Source organism: Lepidothrix coronata, unplaced genomic scaffold (assembly GCF_001604755.1).
Source record: "Lepidothrix coronata isolate B3197 unplaced genomic scaffold, Lepidothrix_coronata-1.0 Scaffold101, whole genome shotgun sequence".
NCBI lineage: Eukaryota > Metazoa > Chordata > Aves > Passeriformes > Pipridae > Lepidothrix > Lepidothrix coronata.
The window spans coordinates 501,557-523,616 of record NW_016690281.1 but is presented as its reverse complement, the minus strand read 5'-3'; the positions used below and the strand labels follow the sequence as shown (position 1 = coordinate 523,616).

Below are 22,060 nucleotides of genomic sequence, written 5' to 3'. Positions count from 1 at the left end.
TCCCTGTGAGAACCAGCTGAGGAAGAAAGGGCTGGGGCAGTGTTTGGGTGTGTTAAGGAGGTGCTCCCTGAAACTGGATTCAGTGAATTTTAACACAGGATTCCCCCATGTGGGGCAGCATCAGCCATGCTGGTGGCACCTCAGCTGTCAGATCGTCCCCCAGTTCCTCTGTCGTGGTGGTGGTGGCCATTAGCAACTGGACCCACCACTTCCACTGCTGCCAGGGGAAGCTGGAGGGACCCTGGGGCCACTGTGCTTGGCAGCTCTGCCCCAGAGCACCCCGTGCCGGGGGAGCTTCCTGTGCAGAGGGATCAGGGACCCCCCTGGCCGCGGCCGCCCCGCGCTGGGCGCCGTGCCCAGAACATCGTGTGCCCGGGCGCGTGATTTAACCACACGATCGTGTTTCCTCTTGAACTTTTGCAAAAGTACTTCAGTAAGGCAGGTCTTGGTGGGGCATGATGGGCTCCTGGGAAAGCTAGAGGCTGGGACTGACCAGGGGCTGGGTGAGCTTGCTGCCCCACTCAGCCCAGCCCCATGGGGACCACCAAAGCTCCCAGTGCCCTCACCTTGGGGCAAGCACAGTATGTTCCCCTCCTTGCAAACTGCTGCCATGAGCCTCTTGCCAGCACCGGACTGCCCCTGCTGCCAGCAGGGAAGCTAAAGGCAACTTTTAAATTGTTTTATTATTGGAAAGGTGGTACTGTGAAACAGGCTGGCACTTCCTCCCCACTCCTGAATCTTTATGGAGTCTATCCTTGGCACACACTAACAGCTGTTCCCACCTGTGCCACGAGTGGTACAAACCCTGGGCAGCAACACAATGGGACACCTGCAGGCTCCAGCAGTGAGGGGATGGTTCAGCTTTCACTCTGTTTCCATTGTAGTTATTTGGGGATGGAAATACTGGGACCTCAGAGGTCAGAAGTAGCTTTGGTCCCATCCCAAGGGTGTGGCACAGCTGCAACAGACACTGTGCCGTGTCTCTACATCCAAGAGAGCTGGAGAGGGGGATGGAATGAGTTGGTCCTTAAGGTCCCTTCCAACCCAAACCCTTCTGTGGTTCTATGATCCACCAGGCCATGGCCTTGCATTCATTGTCAGGATGTCCTGTCCTCTCCCCTCCACCGCTGCCACCACCCCACTCTGCTCACTGGAAACTGCTTCCCACCCACCTGGTAATGAGAAGTGGTGAATGATTTTGCAGCAATACTGATGTACACAAGCTCTACACACTCAGCCAGAGCCTGACTCTGTGAGGTTTATTGCAGGGTTTATTAAGCAGAGCTTCCTCCCAGTGATCAGTCAAGGGGGAGGACAGCCGGGGCTTTTTAGTTCCCTCCTAACTTCGACAGAGAGTAGGTGGTTGCTCAGGGAGTGACACCCAGCGTGGTGATGGCAGCAGGAGGTGACAGGACACTCTGCTCACTTGGTCTCCGCGTCGCTGTCGGGACTGAGGACGTCGAGGGGCTGCACACGCAGCGAGTCGTAGTTGGGCGGGGGGGTGCCGGGTTCAGGGGGCAGTGCTTTGCCCCTGGGCAGGGCACCCATGGGTTCATGCTGGAAGCCCAGGTTGGTGTGAGCCTCCACCAGCTCCGACACCGTGGGAGGCACATCCGGGTACCGCGCCCGGGCCCGCTTCTGCTTCAGGCCTTTGCACCAGCTGATCACGTTGATGATGGTGATCCACAGCGAGTCAATGATGATCTCCCCGAACTCAATGAGGCACAGCACTGAGCCACCCATCCAGAACCCAAACTGGCCTCCAAGGCTTGAGAGTAGCCAAACAATCTGTGGGAGAAGAGTGGAGTGAGCCAAGGTGGTGGAGCCCAATCCCTGATCTGCCCCCCTGTGCTGGTGCCAAGATGGGCGATGTCCCTGCACCTGGGACCTGCCCACCACATCCCCTGCTCTGCAGGTGCTGCCCTGTCGGGTTGTACTCCCCAGTGCTGGGGACTGGGATGGGAGGTGGAGGGGAGGATGAACTGAGGGCTGTGAGCCGACCGGCGGAGGCAACTTTGTCCACTTCATTACAGCAAACGTGTGAGACAGCAGCCCCAAGGGGTGTGACAGACTGGCTGCTGAGGGGCATCTCTGGCCAGGGCTGATCAGCCCCAGGGAGCTGAGCCCAGCCTGTGTGTCCTGGCTGACTGGCTTCTGTGTCTGCTCTGCCAGAAGGACTGGGACGGGCACTCACTGTCGTGGCAGCTGACTCCGAGATGGTGCGGTAGTTGTATTCCTGGAAGTAAATGTTCAGCTTGATAATCCCATTCCTGTAAGGAACAAAAACCAGCTCAGAGAGGAGCTGGGCTGTGGAGGACCCATACCTCTGCTCCAGCCTGACCATGGGACGGAGAGACACCGAGACATAAGTACAAAGGGATAAACGTTATGACATAGGAGCTGCCTTTAATGCTGATTTTACTTAACACATTTGAGTTTTCCTGGCCTGGTTTGCAGCTCTGAAGAGCAGAGGACATGCATGAAGTGCCTTTTGGATCTGCTTTCTGCATCTCCCAGGTGAACATGTGCCAAACCTTGTCCTCCCTCTGCTCTCGCACACGTGTACGCTGGCCCAGAGCCAAGGCTCGTGTCAGTCTGATGTTAACAGGCTCAGCAGAGAAGATAAAAGTGCTTGTTCCTTTCACTCACCTGTCCAGAGTCACATTTGTTGACATATCCCTTTCATAAGACAGAATATGGAAAATCCAGTCCTAGAAAAACAAGATCTATTCAGAATGAGCAGAAGCATCCTGTGCTCATGAAGAGCACGGAGTCCCGCGGGTGCTGCATCCTGTCCCACACAACCCCAGCCCTGTAAGCAGCTGAGGGGGGTGCTGTGGACCTGAGTGGGTGGGCTCTGCCACAGCAGGAGGTGGGTGCTCCTGCCCTGTGAGAAGGCCCCCCTGCACCGCACAGGCACATGGCGTGGAAGGTGGGTGCTCAGTCTTGGGCTGTCACAGGCACTTAGAGCAGAACCCCAGGGTGGAGAAGCTGCTGTGGGGAGCTCCCTCCTCCCACCTTGTACCTTGGTTTCTGCTGCTGGTTTGTGTGTGGAAAACGTAGAATTTAGCAAAGAGGTGCTGAGACCTGGATAGCAGCCTTGACAATAGTGAGTGTCCATGTGGCTGGGAACAGGTAACCATTAATGTCTCTTCCAAACCAAGGAATCAGGTTTACCTCAGAGGCTTCTGATGGCCAGTCTGCCATGGAGATGGTCATCTTGTACTGCGTGTCACTGCAGGGAGCAGGGAGAGCATTAGTACAGAGGTTTCCCCTTCCCTGAAGTCCCTGGAACTTCAGTTCTCACAGAATAAACCAGCCCTGCGGAGTTTGCTGCTGTTTTAGGAAGGTCAGGACTGATGGGAGCTGAAATGCAGGATCTCTCCACCTCCACAGTGGTCAGATCAGGTACATGCAAGGTACTCACTTGCATGTTTCCTTACAGGAGTCGATGCAGATCTGTCGTTGTTTTATGCTGGATCTCAGTGAGAAATAGCAATATGCTGTTTGGTGAAAACAAAATTGAAATATCTGTTTAGATAAGGATCTGCTTACTGACTTATATCAATTTCATTTATCAAAATAAATGTTAGGTGTGACCCTGCTGTACAGATTTGCCATCTTCCCCTCCAACTTTCCTTTCCTTGAGAAACCTGGGAAAATCCCTCAGACAATTTAATAATAAATTAAAAATAAGCCGTAACTCTCTGCAGACAGTTCCTATGGAAGTGGCTTGCCGGGGGTCAGTATTTTTGGCAGAGCCCAGCTGCTGCCAGCAGGGAGCTGTGCCACCCCAGGGCAGCACCGGAGCTGCCCCTGCCAGGGACAGTTTGTTTCAGGACCCAAACTCTTCGGGCACGGAGGCTGGCAGTGTTACCCTGTGTTTTTCTCCCCAGTGCCCAGGGGCTCCCTCAGCCAGGACCAAGATTTGGCCCCTTCTGCCCAGCACTGGCCCAAGCAGCCACACGGACACGTGTCTCAGGGAAAAGCCATCGAGTGGCTGCGGTGACAACGGCAGCAGGTCCCGCGGGCAGCGCTGGGTGAGCTCTTACCCCAGCCTGGGTTATCCTCGTTGTTGCAGTAATTCACCCCTTTGGGTAAAGGGAACATGTAGTGGCCACATCCACAGATCTCAACCATGTGGTTTTGGAAACAGGAGCGCAGGCAAGCCTGGAGAGGGAAAAGGAATGCTTAGGCATGGGCTGAGCCATGAGCTCAGTGAGGCATGAAGTTAATCACCCAAGATTGGAGTGGGATTCTGGATGAGGCAGCACAAAGCAATAGCAAAGTCTATGAGAAGATAATTAAATTTAACAGCTGCAGGTAGGACGAGCAGAGAATTTCGGTGTGATAGGAAAGGTCTAGAGAGTTCAGAGCAGTCAGGGAGTGATGGAAGAGCCCAGTTTTGCTGAAAGGGCTCTGCAGTGACATTACGTGGACACAGAACTCCGACAGCGTTAGCACTTCTAGGGAATAACGCAATCCTTCCGAGTGTTTGCTTAAACCTTACACAAGCATCTTCAAAAGTTGGGTAAGGCGATCCAGTTGTTATATTAAACAAAGGCAGAAATACAAAACCGCTGCCAACCCAAAGCCCTTCCAATCTCGGGTTACATTTGTGAATCACCCCAAAGGGTTTGAGCATTCCCTTATTGCCGGATTGCACCCTCCAGAGCTGCTTCTCCCTCTGGTACAGCCTGTTACAAATTAACCCGTACTTAGTGCTTGCACTCTAATTTTCTACAGTTTCAAGGTTTACAAACACTCAGCTTTCTCATCCCAATTACCCTGCATGCTAGCCAAAGATTTAACTGCTTTCATGATTTTTCCTAAACACCTTTGTTTGATTTAAAAAGGTGGTTTACCTGTATGGAGTAGGAGGTGTTGTATTGGCTGTAGAGGTTTTTGACAGGCACATCAGAGCCATTCATGGTGCAGTCACTGTAGGGATAGCCCATCCGCTCCAGCTCATCCTGGAAGGAAACCCAAACAGCAAACTTCGGTTATTGCTCCTCCCCAGGGCCCTGTTACTGTTTTCCAGAGACTGTAATTCCCTGCTGGCTCTGGCAAAAATAAAAGAGTCAGCAGCATCAGAGCAAAAGGGGCTGCAGCCTCTACCCCAGGCAGGTCCAGGTAGGTGTTTAGGGGTTGGCAAAGCACCTTCTGACATGCCAGAGGAAGAGGCAACAATGACCTGAACCCAATATTCTGGGCTCAATACAGCCCTTTGCCAGGACAGTTACATAAAAGTCTCCATGAACTGCTCCAGCCCCTGGCTGGCGTGTACCTTGACTCCTTTGGTTTGAGCCAGTTCAGCCAAGACTTACAGCAAACTTGGTTTTGGTCCCATCAGATAACATTATTCTCAGACAATCTGCTCCCCAGGAATGCCACACATACCACCAGCACTCCAATGGATGTTTCCGTCCCGGCCATGGCGTAGATGCCCTGATCCTTGAGGAAGGGAAAGCTCTTCTGTTGATGCAGCATGAGCCTGGCCCCAGCAGCAGAGGACAGGTAGGGGATGTAGTCCTGCTGACTGATGTCCAGAATCAGCTTCAACCCTGGGACACCAGACAAAGCACTTAGAACAGGAATTGTATTGGAAGGCAAGGCTTTAGGGGGGAAAAAGAGTCTATTTTGTCCTCCCTGTTCCTTGGGGAAAGGTTGGGGTCTGGCTGCCATGGCAGCCTGACCTGTGCAGGAACACTTCTGATGGAGAATGCCCAGAATAGGAATAGCTGGGAATAGTCAGGTGTTGCCTCACATATTTCAACTATCCAGATGTTGCACTTCTGCTACGTGTAACCTTTGTGGTCACTTTATTTCTGTGTGGCACATTTCCCTTTTGGGAATTATCCCCTTCTGGAAAGTCTCTGCTACTTGCTGCAGTGCTCCAGTGATACAGGAATGATAAATCTGTCCTGAGTGACAGAAATGGGTATCGAGAGACAGACAAACATCCCCCATTTCTGCCTCTCCAGCCCCTCCTCTGCTGCAGAGCACTCCCTTACCAAACTCGGCTCCGGGGTTGGAAGAATTCAAAGCCTCTTCATCCATGCCCCAGTTAAAGATGTAGCAGTTCCCATGGTCTGGGTGGTAGATTTGGGTGAAATTCCTGTAAGAATCATACACATAAAACTGTGACCCTTGGGAGGACTAAAGGGGTGTGAGATAATGCAGCTGGTGGGCCCAGTGCTTGGCAGCTGTGCTGGGGTTCATCCCCCACTGCCTCGCTTGCTGAACACCTGCACAGGAATTCCAGCTGATATCATGTCAATCAATCTGCTGTTGAAAAAAAGGCAAAGCAGGGTACGTGTGTGTGCTGGGACACAGCCCTGGGGACAGCACTCCACTGGGACAGAGAGGAATGGTCACACAGGTGAGGGATGTAATTGCTCAGCCTGAGCTGTGGTACCAGGTTTGGGCTGGTGTTACAGCTCGTGCTTTGATAACAATCCTCTGTTGCCCTTGTTGCAGAAGGAGCATTACAGAAGGGCCAGGGCTCCCCACAGCCTGTGGTGATGCTCTGTGCTCCTCTTTCTTAACACTGGAAATAGGAATTTGGGGTTCATAGGAAACAAAGATGTCTAAAATGAATTGTGTAAAAAGGGAAAGGGTCTATAACTGGGGGCTGTGCTGCCATGATGGATATGCTGACTCAGCACCTGGTTATCACTCAGTACCCTGGGAAGCCCCAGGTGCTGTTAGCCTTGATATGTCATGAGCAAAACAGCCCATCTACAGCTCTAACTCAAGCCAGCACTGTCTCAAAGTAACCCATTTCAGTCAGGATCACTCTGAGAAGTGTTTTTAGAGCTGAGGACCAGCAGCAATCTTGTTATTAGTTGATCTATACCTTAAAAAGACTTCCCCCCACCCTTGCTGTTCCACTGCAGGTCTGTTCATTCCTGCTGGGACGGAAAGGGGCAGGGAACTCAGTGTGCACCTACTTGTAGTTGCAGGGTTCAGCCCCATAGAGACACGCCAGGATCATGTCCTCTGCCTGGTAGCCCATCCTGATCCTCTCGTGCAGCGGGACCTTGGAGAGGATGGAGGTGGACTGCAGGATGTACCACTCGGTCACCGCCTGCGCCGCGCTGGTGAAGTTCCGGTACGTGCAGTTGTTGGAGCCCTGATGGCTGCACTGGGGACACAGGGCAGGCAGGTCTGAGCCCCTGTGGGGATGGCAGGGGGGATCCATGGCATGACCCTCCTCCCCACATGCTCGACTGGATGCCAGCCCTGCCTGCAGCTCCCAGGAATTGTGAGGTACAGCCAGGCAGAGCCACGAGCCAGCTGTGACACTTCCCAGCTGCCACACTTCGTGTGCTCACAGGGTCCCTCCCCAGGGGTGCTTCACAGCTGGGCAGGCTATTCAGTCAGTCCCAGGCTGACCTTCACAAGCTAACAGAATACATCACTTTTGGGCCAATCCTTTAAGGCTGGAGTTCCCCAGCTTCCAAGGTCTGCTCGGGCAGGGTCCTTGAAGCCTCCGTGGGAGGAGGGGTGAGGGGTTGTGAGACCATCGTGTGCCTCTGAGCTGTGGACCACAGCAGGAAAGGGGCAGGGGCAGCAGCCACAGCTGCTCCCTGGCATTTTGGGTACCCGACACAAGGAAGAGGTGAACGTGTCCATTGCCTGGGAGCCTGCGTGGAGCACCCCTGCCCTGGTTCCACCCTGGGCTCAGCCCGCAGCAGGGGGTGAGTCTGGGCACAGGCAGCCCCCAGCCCTGGCACAGTCAGACCAGAGACCCGAGGCAGAGCAGCTGTGGGCAGCTGACAGGGAGGAGACGTGGATATCCAAGCTGCATCCCTGCCGAGGTGCCCACGTGTTCCATCCCTCTTCCCTGCCCTCTGTCTCCACACGACCCCTCTCACCAGCTTCACTGCCAGCTTGTACTTCTTTTCTTCCGTTGTTGTGTTGGCTGGGGCAGGTGGAGCAGTGGTTTGGTTCCCCACAGTGGTTTCACCGTACGTGGTGGTTTCATTGCCCTCAGAGCTCCGGTTGTCCCCAGCAGTTTCGCTGCTCGCAGCGGTCTCGTTGTCCCCAGCAGTCTGGTTGGTCTCAAAGATGTCCAGGATGACAGGGTTGTCTTTGTCGTGCTCGTCGATGAGGACCAGGGGGATCTGGTTCCAGAGCTGCAGGTCGAGTGGTGGGGACACACTGTCACTGACGTTCCCTGGGGTGGGCTGCAGGATCCTCTCCAGCGCTGCCTCGATGAGCCTGTCCAGCTCCTTCAGCAGGTGCTTCACCTCCGAGTACCTGAGGGACAAGGAGCTGTGACCGGGCGGTGTCACGGCACCGGGGACATGTGGCAGCTCGCCTGGCTTGGACCTTCCCGGGGACCTCAGATTGCTGCCTAAAATTTACTGGAGGGCAATGGGAGCTTCCATGTGGAGCACAGCCAGCTTGGCATCCCAGAAACCCACAGCCAGCCAGAAAGGCAGCAAGAGGGTAAAAATAGGGAGTGTTGCAGAGGTGAACCTGCCAGCATAGGGCTGAATCGATTTTAGTTCAGTAATTCACTACAGTTTACACAAGCAGAGAAAAAACTACCCAAAGCAATTCCTGTGTTGGCTGAGAGCATCTTGTCTTGGGCTGCACGGTTGCATGGATATGAATGTAAAGCAACTCTAAATTTAAAGCAACACTAACAAAAATCAGTGACTTTGAAATCACAACTGAGTTCTCTGCAGCTTCTGGCAGACATGGCTGTGTAACCAGCTCTTAATGACTGGAGTGTGAGCAATAAAGAGAACATTCACAATGAGGAAGGGGAAGGAAAAGAATTGTGGGGAAAGATTGAAAGACTGATTTTGGCTGTGACAGGTGAGCTAAACTTGGTTTTTTTAATGAGGTGAGGAAAGTTTGCAGGGAGGCAAAAACCTTCATTTGATTGGCTGGTATGGTACAGAAATTTTGCTAGGAAGAAATTTTCAGCTGTGAGGGTGGTGAGGCCCTGGCACAGGTTGCCCAGAGAAGCTGTGGCTGCCCCATCCCTGGAAGTGTCCAAGGCCAGGTTGGACAGGGCTTGGAGCAACCTGGGATAGGTGTCCCTGCCCATGGCAGGGGGTGGAACGAGAAGAGCATTGAGGTCCCTTCCCACCCAAACCATTCTGGGACTCTATGAAATCCAGGAAAACACAGGCAGATGAACCCTCCTCTGGCTCTGAGCCATTCACCCTTGTATTGTTCTTCTTTATTTGGTTTTTAGTGCCACTTGGTGAGTCAATTGATGCTCCTAAGGTGACACTTGAGACAAGACCAGGCCTGCAGTACCTCACCCTGGCAGTGTATCTGAGGGGTTAGAGCACAGATGGGTAAATTGGGTGAATCAAAGCTTACTTGAAAGGGTTGGCATTGCAGACAGTGACTGCAGGGAACTTCATGGTCTTAAAGCCGATGGAGAGAGATGAGGTGACATTGTAGGACAAATAGGTGTTGATGAGGATCCCCCACTGCCAGAACACCAGGGATGCAAAGAGCAATGTTAGGAAGAACCAGATTAATTTCTTCTTCGGTCCCTCCTTGATGATGCGCTTGGGGCCGTGGGTGTTGGTGTTGTCGCAGTACCAGACCAGCAGCTCCTTGTAGGTGTAGCCGGGGCCCTTCTGCAGGCGGTGCAGGGCCCGCACCAGGTACTTCTTCAGGTTCATGCTGCTGCCTGCCAACAGAAGAAAAGACATCAAACCAGCTCTGTGGAGGAGCAGGGCTGTGCCACACCAGGTGCACCTGCACTGTCAGCGCAGCAGAAGTGGGATGGTCACCGTGGTGGCACAGCCCTGGTTTATAACCCAGGAGAATCTCAGTGTGGACGTTCTGCTGGGTCACACCTTGGCAGTGACACGTGCCCCAGCCTCCTGGGAGGGCACAGAGGAGCTTTGGCATTGGTAGCTCCAAAGGTGGCAAATGCTGGTGTCCCTGCTGGCCCCACCAGAGCTGAGCGACCTGAACCTGCAGGACATATCTGTGCCTGGTGACTCCTGAGTGTGGCCACGGGCCCTGTGGTGTTGCAGTGCCCCACCAGATGCTGCTCAGTGAGTGGGAATGCTGTGTGCCCACCGACACAGCTGGAACACTATCCCCAGCCTCAGCCAACACTAGGTGGACCAAGCAGTACATGCAGGAGCTGGCTCAGGTAGAGCTCGGGCTCACAGCATTCGGGGTTCAACCTCACAAGGGGCTTAAGACAATTTTTCTTAAAGGTAAGAAGTATTAGAGTGTACCCAGCACTTGGAGGGGCAGCAGAAGAGGAGCTGGAAGCAGCAGCACCTTTCCCAGGACCAGCAATGCTGTCCAGGGCTGCTGCCTACCAGAGGAAGGACAGTGAATTGTTTTTTTCCACCAAATTCCTTTGTCTGTCAGATACTATCAGTATGACCTGACCCCCTCCCCCCAGGTGAGGGATGCTGCATACTTGACATTCATTTTGTGAGTAAATAGAACATTTTGTGCTGCTATTTTAAGGTGAGAATCTGTGTTACTAAATCTTAACATCCTGAGGCAATATTTCAAAATGAACCTGAGACGGCCACTCAGAATGTTTTTCAGATTTAAGCTGCAAGAGAGCAGAGTTAAAGATTAATGCTGGGAATAGCCCCCATCCCAGAAGGAAGAGAGCTGGAATAAGGCAGTGATAGTTCACTAGGGAGCAGCACTCGGCAGGGCACGGACGAGAGTGACAAGGCATTACTTGCAGGTGAACAAAGGTACAGAAGACAGTGAGGGGTGCACAAAGGCCCTGGGGAGTGGAAGCAGCTGGGCCCTTTGTACTTTTCAAAAAAAAAAGGTAATACTGATTCCTTGGTCTATTGGCCAGATCTGCACAATCCCTGAGTAGCACATACAGAGTTTGGCAGCAGTATAAAATCCAATAGATTTTTGAAGTCTCACTCCATGATCCAAAGATAGATGATGGTTTTCACTGCATCCCTATTACCTGTGACATTAGATGTAGGTGACACCTTAATGGGAGAGGACTTCAGAAAGAACAAACCCCAGCTGCTTCCTCTAAGATCTGAGGGCAGGCTCTACTCCCATAGGAAAGGATTTTGTTCTCCAAGCAACATGTGTCCTGGGAGATGGACCCACCATCACCAGCTCATCCTCTGTGACCTTGTGCCACAGAGGTTCCCTCTGCCATTGCTTGAAGGGGATTTGCTCGTGGAAGGAGCTGATATTGCACCAGACCCTGGCTGGGTTTTGGGCAGGGATATAAGGAGAACGGGAACCACAACCTCAGCCTCTGCTGAATTCCCAGTGGCTGCTGCGCCTGAGCCCCTGCAGTGTGAGCTCAGCCCTTCCTCGGCTGTACAGAACAGAATTGTCAGAGCTCATTTAAATGTAGGGAGCCTAGGGAGGCAGATAAGGAAATATTTTCCAGCTTTGAAGAAATCCAATAGAAGATTTTGATTAGATTGAAATTACAACTCCCCCTGCCCCGTGTGGGGCAGGATGGGTCCCAGCTGGCCACGTGCCCTTGACTGTCCCTATTGTCACCAGCTACTGGCCTGGCCAGAGCATGGGCTCCTGCCATGGGGGGACCCCCACTTGTGTACAGGTCTCTCTGGGTTACTCACCAACCTGCCATTGCTGGGAGAAGTTGTTATTTCTTCTCATATTGGATAAAAGAAATGGTACAAAGCAAAGCTGCACTTGGCTGTACCTGGATTAGTTTTGTTCAATGTAATTTCTCACTTTAACAGTTTTCTTCTTACCTTTATTTCCAGAGTGTTTCCAAACAGACTTCTTGTTCCTTTCTCACAGCTGGAAGCTGCTCCAGGTGAGCTGCCCAAGCCCCTGTTTGTGGGGGCTCCTTCCCCTGCACAGCACTCAGTGCTCAGGGGCTGGAGATGCCCAGAGGGAGTTTGGTGCCAGATTTGGTGCCAGTTTGGAGCGGGTCCTGCTCTGCTCCATGAGTGGGCTGCACCTGAGCAGAGAAGTGACAAATGAGGGACAACAAGACCCACCCTCCATCGGTGCACAGAGAACTGTCACCCTTCCCAAAGCCCCTCCAGAATGTGGGAGCAGAGCAGTGGTGGAGCAGGAGCTGAGCAGGGCTGGGGGCTCAGGAGATGCCACCCCCTTGATGGACTCACAGCCCTGTATCCTTCGTAGGTGGCTCAGGGGAATCAGCACATGCTTCCCATCTGCTCCAGGCTGCCCTGGTCACACCGGGGGCATCTGAACTGACTGTTGGAAGCTGACCCCAGGGACACGAGACCCTGCAGGGCACAAGGTGCCAGGGGTCCCTCTCCTAGCAGCACCCATGCCCTGTTATGACAGAGGCCATCCTAAGATAAACCTGCTCCTGGTTGAAGTGGGGTTTCTCTGTGCTGTGGCTGTGTCCTCCCTGTCCCCAGCAGCCAAGTCCAGCCCTGCCTCATCCCAGCATCATCCCAGCTGAAACTCCTCCACCTCACTGTGAGATCAGACTCCCACATTATGAAATAATTGTGGTGACTGTGTTGAATCTGCTCTGGGATTTTCCTGGGGCAATTCCCACTTGAAAGAAATAAAGGCATAAGCAAACCTTCGCACAGTCCTGGAAGTTCCAGGGTGGGACCTGGGCTGCAAAACCACCCCAACACTACCAGCCTGATGCCACTGTGATTGCTCAGCACTTTCTCTACTGAGACACACAGCATCATCCCTCTTATTACCAGCTGTTCACCTGACATCTTCCCCCTGAGCCTGAGGGAAAGGCTTTGTTTTCCTCAAGAAGACATTCATGCTCTCTAGTGGTATTTTTTGCAAATTGGAGACATTTTTTCATTACCTCACAAGTTTACAGGTTGCCAGTTTGAAAAGTAGAGCAGTAATATGTCAGCAAGCAGTGAATGCCCATCCCCAGGTGGAGACAGAGCTCCAGCAGATGCTCTGCCTTGCTGGTGGTGTGCAGGGAGAGTGGCCACAGCACAGGGCTGGCTCCAATGCCCACGGCTCCAACCCACGCAGGCGCCTCCACGTCCAACCCCAGCAGGCACGAGTGCAGCACTCCAGGAGTATTTACAGTCTGGGAGCTGAGATAGCACTCGCCTGACTCTGTGCCATGTGTTGCACTCTCTGTCCCCTCTTCCCCTGCCTAACCCTGTGTTCACCTCTGCTCTGGAGACAGGCTGGGAGAACTGAGAGTGTTCAGCCTGGAGAAGAGAAGGCTCCGGAGAAACTTTGGAACCCCTTCCAGTACCTAACAGGGCTCCAAGAGCTGGAGAGAGACTTGGGACAAGGGCCTGGAACAACAGAACAAGGGGAAATGGCTTCACACTGACAGAGAGCAGGATTAGATGTGATATTGGGAAGAAATTCCTCCCTGGGAGGGTGGGGAGGCCCTGGCACAGGTTGCCCAGAGAAGCTGTGGCTGCCCCATCCCTGCAAGTGTCCAAGATCAGGTTGGACAGGGCTTGGAGCAACCTGGGCTAGTGGAAAGTGTTCCTGCCCATGGCAGGGGGTGGAACAAGGTGACCCTTAAAATCCCTTCCGAGCAAAACCATTCTATGATTCTATTGTTCCCATGATGTCCCTCTCTCCGAGGACGATGACAAACTGTGCTTCTCACATGCCAGGAGGGTCACATTGCTGAGAGTTAACTCTGCTGCTTGGGTGAGGAACAACAGGAATCCTGGATCATAAGAAGAGCAAACCCCACCCACCCCCAAACAGCTCCATCCACCAGGATGCCAGGAGCATACTCTACCTCACTGGGAGACACCATCCTGGGGGACATGGCACATTTCCAACACCAAACCAAACACTGAACTATTCCACAAAGCTGTGGTTTGTTCCCATCCCTTTTTATCAAGGAGATTAAAGAAACCCCCTGTGTAAATACAGGTTAAATCTGAGTGACCACCCCTGGCTGCACGCCGGGTACATCCCAAATACCTGCCCAGCATGAAAACCTGCCCACTGCTGCAAAACCAGGCAGAGATCGGGTCACTTCAGGTCCGTATTAGTGTAAAAGACACCATGACCAGCCCCGTCGCACCAGTCCCTTCGGCCCCGAGACGTCGCCGAGGGATGCCCGCAGTCGCCGAGAGATGCCCGCGGGCATCCCTTGGCGACGCCGCGAGGCCGAAGGGACCGGCCAGCACCGACCCCGCACCCCCTCTCCTGGCCCCCCCAGACCCGTTCCCCCTTGTCCCAGACCCCCAGTCCCACACCCCCCTGTCCGGACCCCCAATCCCGGACCCCCCTCTCCTGGCCCCCCCGCAGTCTCTCCCCGGTCCCCCCGTACCTGCCGCCCGTGCGGCTCCGGCTGAGCTCCCGCTGAGACCGGGACCGGCCACACCGCCTCCCCTGTCCCGCCCCGTCCCGCCCCGACGGAGCGGCTAAACCCGCCCTCCCGCCGGCTGGAGTCGCTCCCAGGTTAGTCCCGGCTCCTTGAAACCTTGCTTTGATTGTCTCGTAACACGAGGAATGGCAGCTGATTCTGCTGCTCCTACTCCCGTCATGCCAAGACCACCAGACACAGGCAGTGCCACAAACCTCACAGATTCACAGAATGATTTGGGTTGGAAGGGATTTTAAGGGTCACCTTGTTCCACCCCCTGCCATGGGCAGGAACACTTTCCACTAGCCCAGGTTGCTCCAAGCCCTGTCCAACCTGATCTTGGACACTTGCAGGGATGGGGCAGCCACAGCTTCTCTGGGCAACCTGTGCCAGGGCCTCCCCACCCTCCCAGGGAGGAATTTCTTCCCAATATCACATCTAATCCTGCTCTCTGTCAGTGTGAAGCCATTCCCTCTTGTCCTGTTGTTGCAGCCCCTTGTCCCAAGTCCCTCTCCAGCTCTTGGAACCCTGTTAGGCACTGGAAGGGGCTCTCAGGTCTGGTGGCCATTGCCCTGCAGCAGGTCACAGCGTGTCTCAGTCTGGTTTGAGATGTCCCTGGTGCCAGGACATCACCTTGCTGCTTTGCCTTCCCTGGTGTCAACTGTCCCCGTTGTCAGGCTTTTGACACCCGATCTCTGCCTGGTTTTGCAGCAGTGGGCAGGTTTTCATGCTGGGCAGGTATTTGGGATGTACCCGGCGTGCAGCCAGGGGTGGTCACTCAGATTTAACCTGTATTTACACAGGGGGTTTCTTTAATCTCCTTGATAAAAAGGGATGGGAACAAACCACAGCTTTGTGGAATAGTTCAGTGTTTGGTTTGGTGTTGGAAATGTGCCATGTCCCCCAGGATGGTGTCTCCCAGTGAGGTAGAGTATGCTCCTGGCATCCTGGTGGATGGAGCTGTTTGGGGGTGGGTGGGGTTTGCTCTTCTTATGATCCAGGATTCCTGTTGTTCCTCACCCAAGCAGCAGAGTTAATTAATCCCCCGGGGGGGGTGGAGACACATACTCCCCCAATTTATTTTCTGTATTTTCCTACCCCAGGGCCAGCCCACTTTGTGCCATGGACCTCAGCCCAGCACCCCTGTACAAACACATTTGGAGATAAAACCTTGAGCATCTTGAGAGACAGAACAGTGAACACACAGAACACAGAACAGTGAACGTGTCCGAACCTCCTCGGAACCATAAATCACCGCTGAGAGCAGAGCATTGTACAGGGGAGCAATTTCCTCTTGGGACAAAAGATAATGGCAGGTTCTCGTTCAGTCAGGACTTGGTCAGACTTTCCCAAATGTCCTCGTGTTCTGTTATTTGGGAACAAAGGGGATTTTTATTTTAACTGCCACAAGTGTACTTTGTGTCATGATGTCAGGAGGGGAATGTGGGATTGTGTTCGAGCGGTATCTCCAACAAGGGAAGCTGGAACAAACAGGCTTGATGGACCAGGACTTACCCGGTTCCTCTGTCCTGTCACAGTAATTGCCCTCCTATCGCTACTGATTTCCCAAAGAACAATGTCTGTTACCAGCTCTGGCTGCTCCAGCACTGGAAATAGTGCAGGTGGCATTTGCTCTGGGGTTTGGAACATCAGCTGCAGAGCCAGCAAAGCCAAATGACCTTGAGTTTGGCTTGACTTTGCGTTGTCTCTCACTTGTTTATGAGAAAGTTTATTTCATAAGCAAAAACCTTCTGCTGACAATACAGCTGAAACCCCGTGGGAAGCTCCCCTGCACCCCAGGCATTGTGTTCACAGCAGGGTGTTGTGCTGGTGTGATGCACTGCTGACAGCAGCTAAATACAGCTGGGACATCAGATCCAGGGGGGGAATCAGCCCTGAAACGGGTTTTATCTGCCCGATCAAAAACAGCAACTGCTTCTAAATTTGTCTGATGAGAGAAAATATTTTCTTGGTGGCTGCAGTGGGCACAAAGGCAGGAGGAATTTTTCTGGGATGCTGTTAGGTCTGGATGTACTGATGAAATAAAGCAGAGCCCAAGGGCAGCTCTGCATGGAGGAAATCACTCCAAATCCCAGCTCAGGGGGTGGGAATGAGTTCAGGTCCATGGGAAAAACACAGGACTCATTCACATCTGGTTCTTTGTAAACTTGTGTTGCTTTTGGCCACATTATGCCCATTAGCATGGTGAGGGCTGAGGGCCCAGAGGGGGTCTCAGCCCAGTGGCCAGAGCTGAAGTTACTCCTCGGTGCACATGGATTCCATGAGGATTTGGAAAGGCTCTTCAGTCCCGAGGAGCAGAAGTGGCACCGGGGCTTTGCTGCTCCTGAGCTCTGCAGGCAGCCTGTCCCGGGTGGCCTCCCTCCCAGCCAGGGAGCCCTGCCCACGGCTCACAGTCACAATGCCAGTGTGCCCGCACCTGCCAATTAGATTGTCACTGAGCAGGAGCTGCGAGATGAACATGGTAAATATTAGTCACGTCTCAGCCTGGCTTCCTGTCCAACAGCTCTGGGGGGTCCGGGCAGCCCTCCTGCCAGCAGGAATGGGGAGGAGTGTGCCAGGCCCCAACAGTGCCCATCAGTCCCCATCAGTGCCCACCAGAGCCCATCAGTGCCCACCGGAGCCCATCAGTGCCCGGTGGTGCCCATCAGTGCCCACCAGAGCCCATCAGTGCCCGGTGGTGCCCATCACTCACCATCGGTCCCTGCCGGGGGAGCCTCTCCCACTCTGTGCCCAGGGATCTGGGCATTGCCCAGCCCATGCACTTGGCACAGGCTCACACAGCACAGTGATTGCCGGGTTTACCACGTGCACTTCCAGAAAAGTCACTAAACAAAATCGAGTCACTTAGTTGTGACCATTAAAATCCCGGTGAAGTGACAGTGAGCATCTCGCAGCCACCCTGCGCTGGGAGCCGCTGTGTAAAACCTGTTAACTGACCTGTGTTTGCGTTACAAAGATCAGGCAGTAAAACCCAGACTGGTTTTGTTTTACAAGCAGCAGAAGAAGGGAGGGATGGGGCCCAGTCCTGCTCACCTGGCACAGCTCGGTGAGCCAGTGGCCACAGAGAGGGGCTCACCCCGTGCCAGGGTCGGGCACTAGGCTGTGGTGCTGTCACGTTGTGCAGCTCTGCCAGTCCAGCTGTGCCTCCAGAGTGGGAAGGAGGGGGCAAACCCCATTGGGGCCCAGCTCCCTTGGCCCCAGTGTGGTGACATTGGGCACTGAGTCCCAGTTCACCCCTGGGTGACACAGGGCAGGCTTTCAATGTGTCACTGAGACAATTTGTCACCAGTGGGGTTTCCACAGACCTGCTCTGTAACTAATTGCTGTGACAGAGAATTAGTTGCACTCATTTGTCTTTTCCACCATAGAAGTTTACTGGAAAAATACCCTGCCTGTCATGACTCCAGCATCCTGGAATGTGGCAGCCGCAGATGGGGTCCAGCCCGCTCGGAATGACCCCAGGGTGCCCCAGCACAGGCCAGGGAGTGCCAGTGTGGCGCCAGCGGGACGCAGAACTGTAAAGATGCCCTGGGCCAGTGCTTTATGGTCCTCTCCCATGTTCTGGGGGAAATGTCAACTATTTTGTGACCAATGACATTTTATAACAAGATTGGAGTCGGGGTGATTACCCATGTGTACCCAGGGGAACAGTTTGTACTGTTCAGGATTCGTTATGTAAACTTGGGTGAGAAGGTCTTAAAACCCAGGAGGAAGGTACCAGAGTGAGAGGCGTTGTGACAACAGGGTGATTCACCCCGGCTCTGGCCGGCTCCTGCCTCGGCTGTGCTCCAGGTGATCACATCCCGCTGGGACTGTGGTGCACTTGGAATTACAGGTGCACAATTCTAGGGAATGTGGTTTTAATCCCTAGAAACACGTTTGGACAAAGTATGTGAGTGGAAGGAGGTAGAGGTGACCCTGTATCCTGTACCCCATCCCTGGTGCTGGATGGGGCCAGGCTGGTGCCAGTGCCTGGGCCTTTCCTCTCTGGTGGGCAGTAGGCAGGCGAGTTGGGGGGACATTGGTTTGTGTCACAGGAACGCTGCCAATGGCAAGGCTCCCAGAGTCACAGTGCCACCGTGATCCCAGGGGATCACATGGAGAGCTGAGCAGGGCTGGCAGCACACCCATCAGTGCAGGGGGCTCAGACCCCGAGGGGGTACAGCTACCACCCAGCTCCATCTGGAAGAGAAACTGAGGCAGAAATGTAAGACTGGGAGGGACAAGGTTAGGGTTAGGGTGCGGGAGTGTTACAGGAAAGTGCCAAGACCCAGGTGAGGATACCAGAGGACTGAGAGACAGGAACACATGGTCCACGGCCCCAGGGCCAGGTGTTTCCCTGTTTACACCTTGGGCTGTGTTACAATTGGGCCGGGGAGCAGATCAGCACTCTGAGCCTGCGGCTGCCTGTGTGAGGCTGAAGGGGAGAACCCCAGTGCAGCACAGTCAGTGCTGCAGGAACCCGCTGTGCGGCATTCCGGCCTGTCCTCAGAGACAGGGACAGGCACAGGGACAGGGGCAGGCACAGGCACGGCTGGCAGAGCCCCTGCCCTCTGCCACCACCACTCCCACTGCCCCACCGCCACCCCCAGATCCCCAGGGCAAGGGCATCCTGAGGTCACACTGCTCTGGGGACAGATGAATGGCAAGTGGGATGAGTGGGATATGAGAGAAGAGCCTTTGCTTTTTGTGAAGAAGGGAGACAGATGGAGAGTTTCATCAATCCCCACGGGCTCAGGGTGCCCTTGCTGCCAGAATGCATCAGTTCCAGAAGCAAAGCTGCTCAGGGGTGGTGCGATGGGTGATAGTGTTGTTGCTCCAGGAGTGATTGCATGGCCATGGGCTGGCTAGTGCAGCCCAGTCCCAGCAGCCCCGCCTGGCTGAGCCCAGCCCGAGGTGATGTGGGGCCAGTGGGGCTGGCGGGGTGGGCGGGCAAGTGCACGTGGGCAGCGCTGGGCGCCTGTGGGTGTGTGGCAGAACTGAGGGCTGCTACTAGTGCTGCCCGTGGGAGCAGCGTGGCACTGAGCCCCTGGCACGGCGTGGGGCACCAGGAGAGGCTGTGAGCAGCAGGGAGAGCCGGGACCAGCACGGCCCACAGCTGGGTAGCACAGCAGGGCAGTCCAGTTTCTTGGCTGGAAATGCCCAGGCTGGCTCCCCTTCCTCACCTTGGGCACTGGTCACACTCAGTCCCGTTCCAGGGTTTGTTGCCGTGCCCAGCACCGCCAGTCCAGCCCTGCCATGGTGTTACAGCATGTGCTGGCAGGCGTGGGCAGCTGGTGAGGACTCCAAACGCCCCGGTCTGTCCTGTTCGCAGGGAGATGTCGGCATCGGGATTAGCGCTGAGGCCCTGCCATGGCATGTCACCGTGGAGGAGCTGCTGCAACCACAGGTCAGACTGACTCACACTGCCTGGAGCTGCTCTGGTGCTGCCACGGCTCCACTGCCACAGCTTAGCCCCGGCTTGGGATGCTCCAGCTGCTGGAAAACTCTTCCAAAGCACCAAGCACAGACCGAGCTGGTGGGATCGGCTCAGACCAGGTGTCTGATGTGAGGAACTGCTCCGGGACTGCCCAGCTCCAGCCACTGGCAGTTCTTGCGTTGGCTCTGCCTGCCCTGAAGGAAAAGGGTAAAAATAAACCATCTACAATCTCCAGCCATATTTGGCCTCCCCAGAGCTGGGCTTAAGCATAAGAAGAGACTCAGAGCCTGCAAGGATTTTCCATAGGCATGTGCTGGAGATGCCTTTCCCCAGCCCTGCCCCATTTACATTAATGAGGCATTTAACTCCCAAACCTGTTTGAGGACCACTGGATATCACCCAAATGTCATCACTCTGGAAGGGGCCTGGACAGTTTTAACCCTCTCGGTGCCTCCTGGCTGCATCTGCTGGGAGTAGCTTTGGGCAGCCATCCTTTCCCTCTGCTCTGAGGGAGGCTGGGATCACCTCTCCAGGCTGACACCCGCACACTAATGGATTTCTGCTGTCCAGAAAATCTCTGTGCAGCTGGATTTTTCTCCTCCTCAGCTGTTTTCCTCACACAGCTCCTCTATCACCTCCGACTTTCTCCATCTGGCAGCAGCTGCCACAGGAGCTGTGGAGGAGTAAGAAGTTCTGCTGTGCCTCCTGTCCTGGAAGGGCTGGTCCCAGTGTGCCGGCGGCCCTTCCCGTGAGTCACCAGCACCTGCTGCTGCAGGTTTGTTTCAACACTTCTCCCCAGCTCATCCTTTGCCGAGGCAGTGCTGTGCCTGCAGTGCTGCTGCACCTTCACTGTGTTTTTGGTACCGCAGCAGCTCCACGGCAGCTCCGCGGTGCTGCACGGCCAGAGCTGTGGGGCTGTGGGGCTGTGGGGCTGTGGGGCTTTGGGGCTGGGGCCATCTGTGCCCAAGAGCCCGGGCACCGTGGCCACAGGTGTATCCCAGGGCTGGGAGGTGAATGGGGGCTGCCATGAGCAGGGGACTGCTGGCGAGGGGGGGCTGCCTGTGCTTGAGCCCTGACAGGGGCTGGCCAGGCTCCCACCACTTGCCATGAGTCTCCTGGGAACACAGTTCCCACGGCAAGAGACCCAGCCTCCTGCCTGACCCTGGAGCCGCAGTGGTGGAGGAGGGGATGTTGCTGAACCACAGATTTTACAGCCTGTTGTTCCCGTAAACTCCGAGCTGAGTTTCTCAAACACTTTGGGTGTATGCTGTTCGTGTGCCAGTCCTGACTCTCAGACCATCCCAGATGGTTTTCTGTGTTTGAGGTGACTCAGGAGTTCAGCACAGTTCAGTGTTTAACTCACAGTGAAGTAACCCATTTCTGTATCTCCATGGCTCTCTGCCTCCTGAGGATTATTCATACACAGAGAAAAGGTGCTGCACCTGCTCCGAGAGTAACTGCAAACAGCACCTGCAGAACACCTGTGCCTTTCCAAAGAATATAAAGTGAGTGTTCATCCCAAAAAGTGGCTGGCAGGACACGTGTCCTGAGTTATCAGCAGGAGAGTCCTGACATTGCCGCTGCTGGGAGCACTGGAGGTCAACAGCCTTGTTCTCCATCAAGGGATATTTTCCTTATTGGAACTGCAGTTCTCAGTATAAAGTCTGACCAGTCCCTACACCTGCTTTTGTGCAGGGTTGGCACCACTGTGTTTATTTTCCAAGGCTTTTGTTTTGCTCTGGGGAGGCTTTGGAAACACAAACCCCTCACTCACATCCTGATCTGTGCCAGCTGTGGGTGCCTTCCCTGGCCATGGAGGCAGGTGCAGGGTGATGCTGTGGGCAGCAGCTGGGGGGTTCCCTCCTTTCAGGGGGCTGATTGCATGATTAGCACCCTCTGATCTAACCCAGCTCCAGGGGCTGGAGGGCTGCTGGGAGTGGGCAGAGGTACTTGAGCAGCCTGAGAGGAAGGGGAAGTCCAGTGAGTGGCTCAGTAGAGAGGAAGGAGCTGTGCCAGCAGCAAGATGAGCTCTGGCAGCCTTTCTTCAGCACTGCTTGGAGCAGCAGTGAGCAAACCCTGCAGAGAGCTGAGGTCTCTTGTGTGCTGCTGCATGCACAGGTAGGGGTGCAGAACAGAGGCACTGTGGTATGTCCTGCTTTGTGATGTTTGCTGGCTTTCCCAGGGAGGTGACACCCACACCCCCCTGTATGTTCCTTGCAGGGTGTCCTCTGTGAGAGTGGGGATCACAGCTGACCCATCTGCATTGAGAGGCAGGTCCTCTCTCAGCTGTAACTGAGCCAAAACAGCTCCTGTGTCAGCACCACCAAGCTGGTAAGGAAGGAGTG

General features: G+C 54.5%; 1 protein-coding gene across 1 annotated transcript; it reads right to left on the bottom strand.

Moving 5' to 3' along the window:
• Positions 1–1,238: 1,238 nt before the first annotated feature.
• On the bottom strand, positions 1,239–14,291 carry SCNN1B (sodium channel epithelial 1 beta subunit). Its single transcript, XM_017823048.1, has 14 exons — positions 14,240–14,291; positions 11,721–11,932; positions 9,349–9,667; positions 7,881–8,265; positions 6,954–7,147; positions 6,015–6,118; positions 5,401–5,564; positions 4,866–4,973; positions 4,053–4,170; positions 3,428–3,503; positions 3,178–3,235; positions 2,650–2,711; positions 2,195–2,270; positions 1,239–1,788 (listed from the first exon to the last, which is right to left on the bottom strand). Exons 3-14 carry the CDS (start codon positions 9,657–9,659, stop codon positions 1,423–1,425), a joined length of 2,022 nt encoding a protein of 673 aa, XP_017678537.1. The 5' UTR covers positions 9,660–9,667; positions 11,721–11,932; positions 14,240–14,291; the 3' UTR covers positions 1,239–1,422.
• Positions 14,292–22,060: the final 7,769 nt, after the last annotated feature.

Bases quoted from the DNA above. Each gene is read 5' to 3' on its own strand.
- SCNN1B (XM_017823048.1), bottom strand. From the start codon at position 9,659: ATGAACCTGAAGAAGTACCTGGTGCGGGCCCTGCACCGCCTGCAGAAG. The intron at 3,236-3,427 runs GTGAGTACCTTG...TGCTCCCTGCAG, and splicing joins TCCTGTAAGGAAACATGCAA to TGACACGCAGTACAAGATGA. The intron at 2,712-3,177 runs GTAAACCTGATT...TTGTTTTTCTAG, and splicing joins GGCCATCAGAAGCCTCTGAG to GACTGGATTTTCCATATTCT.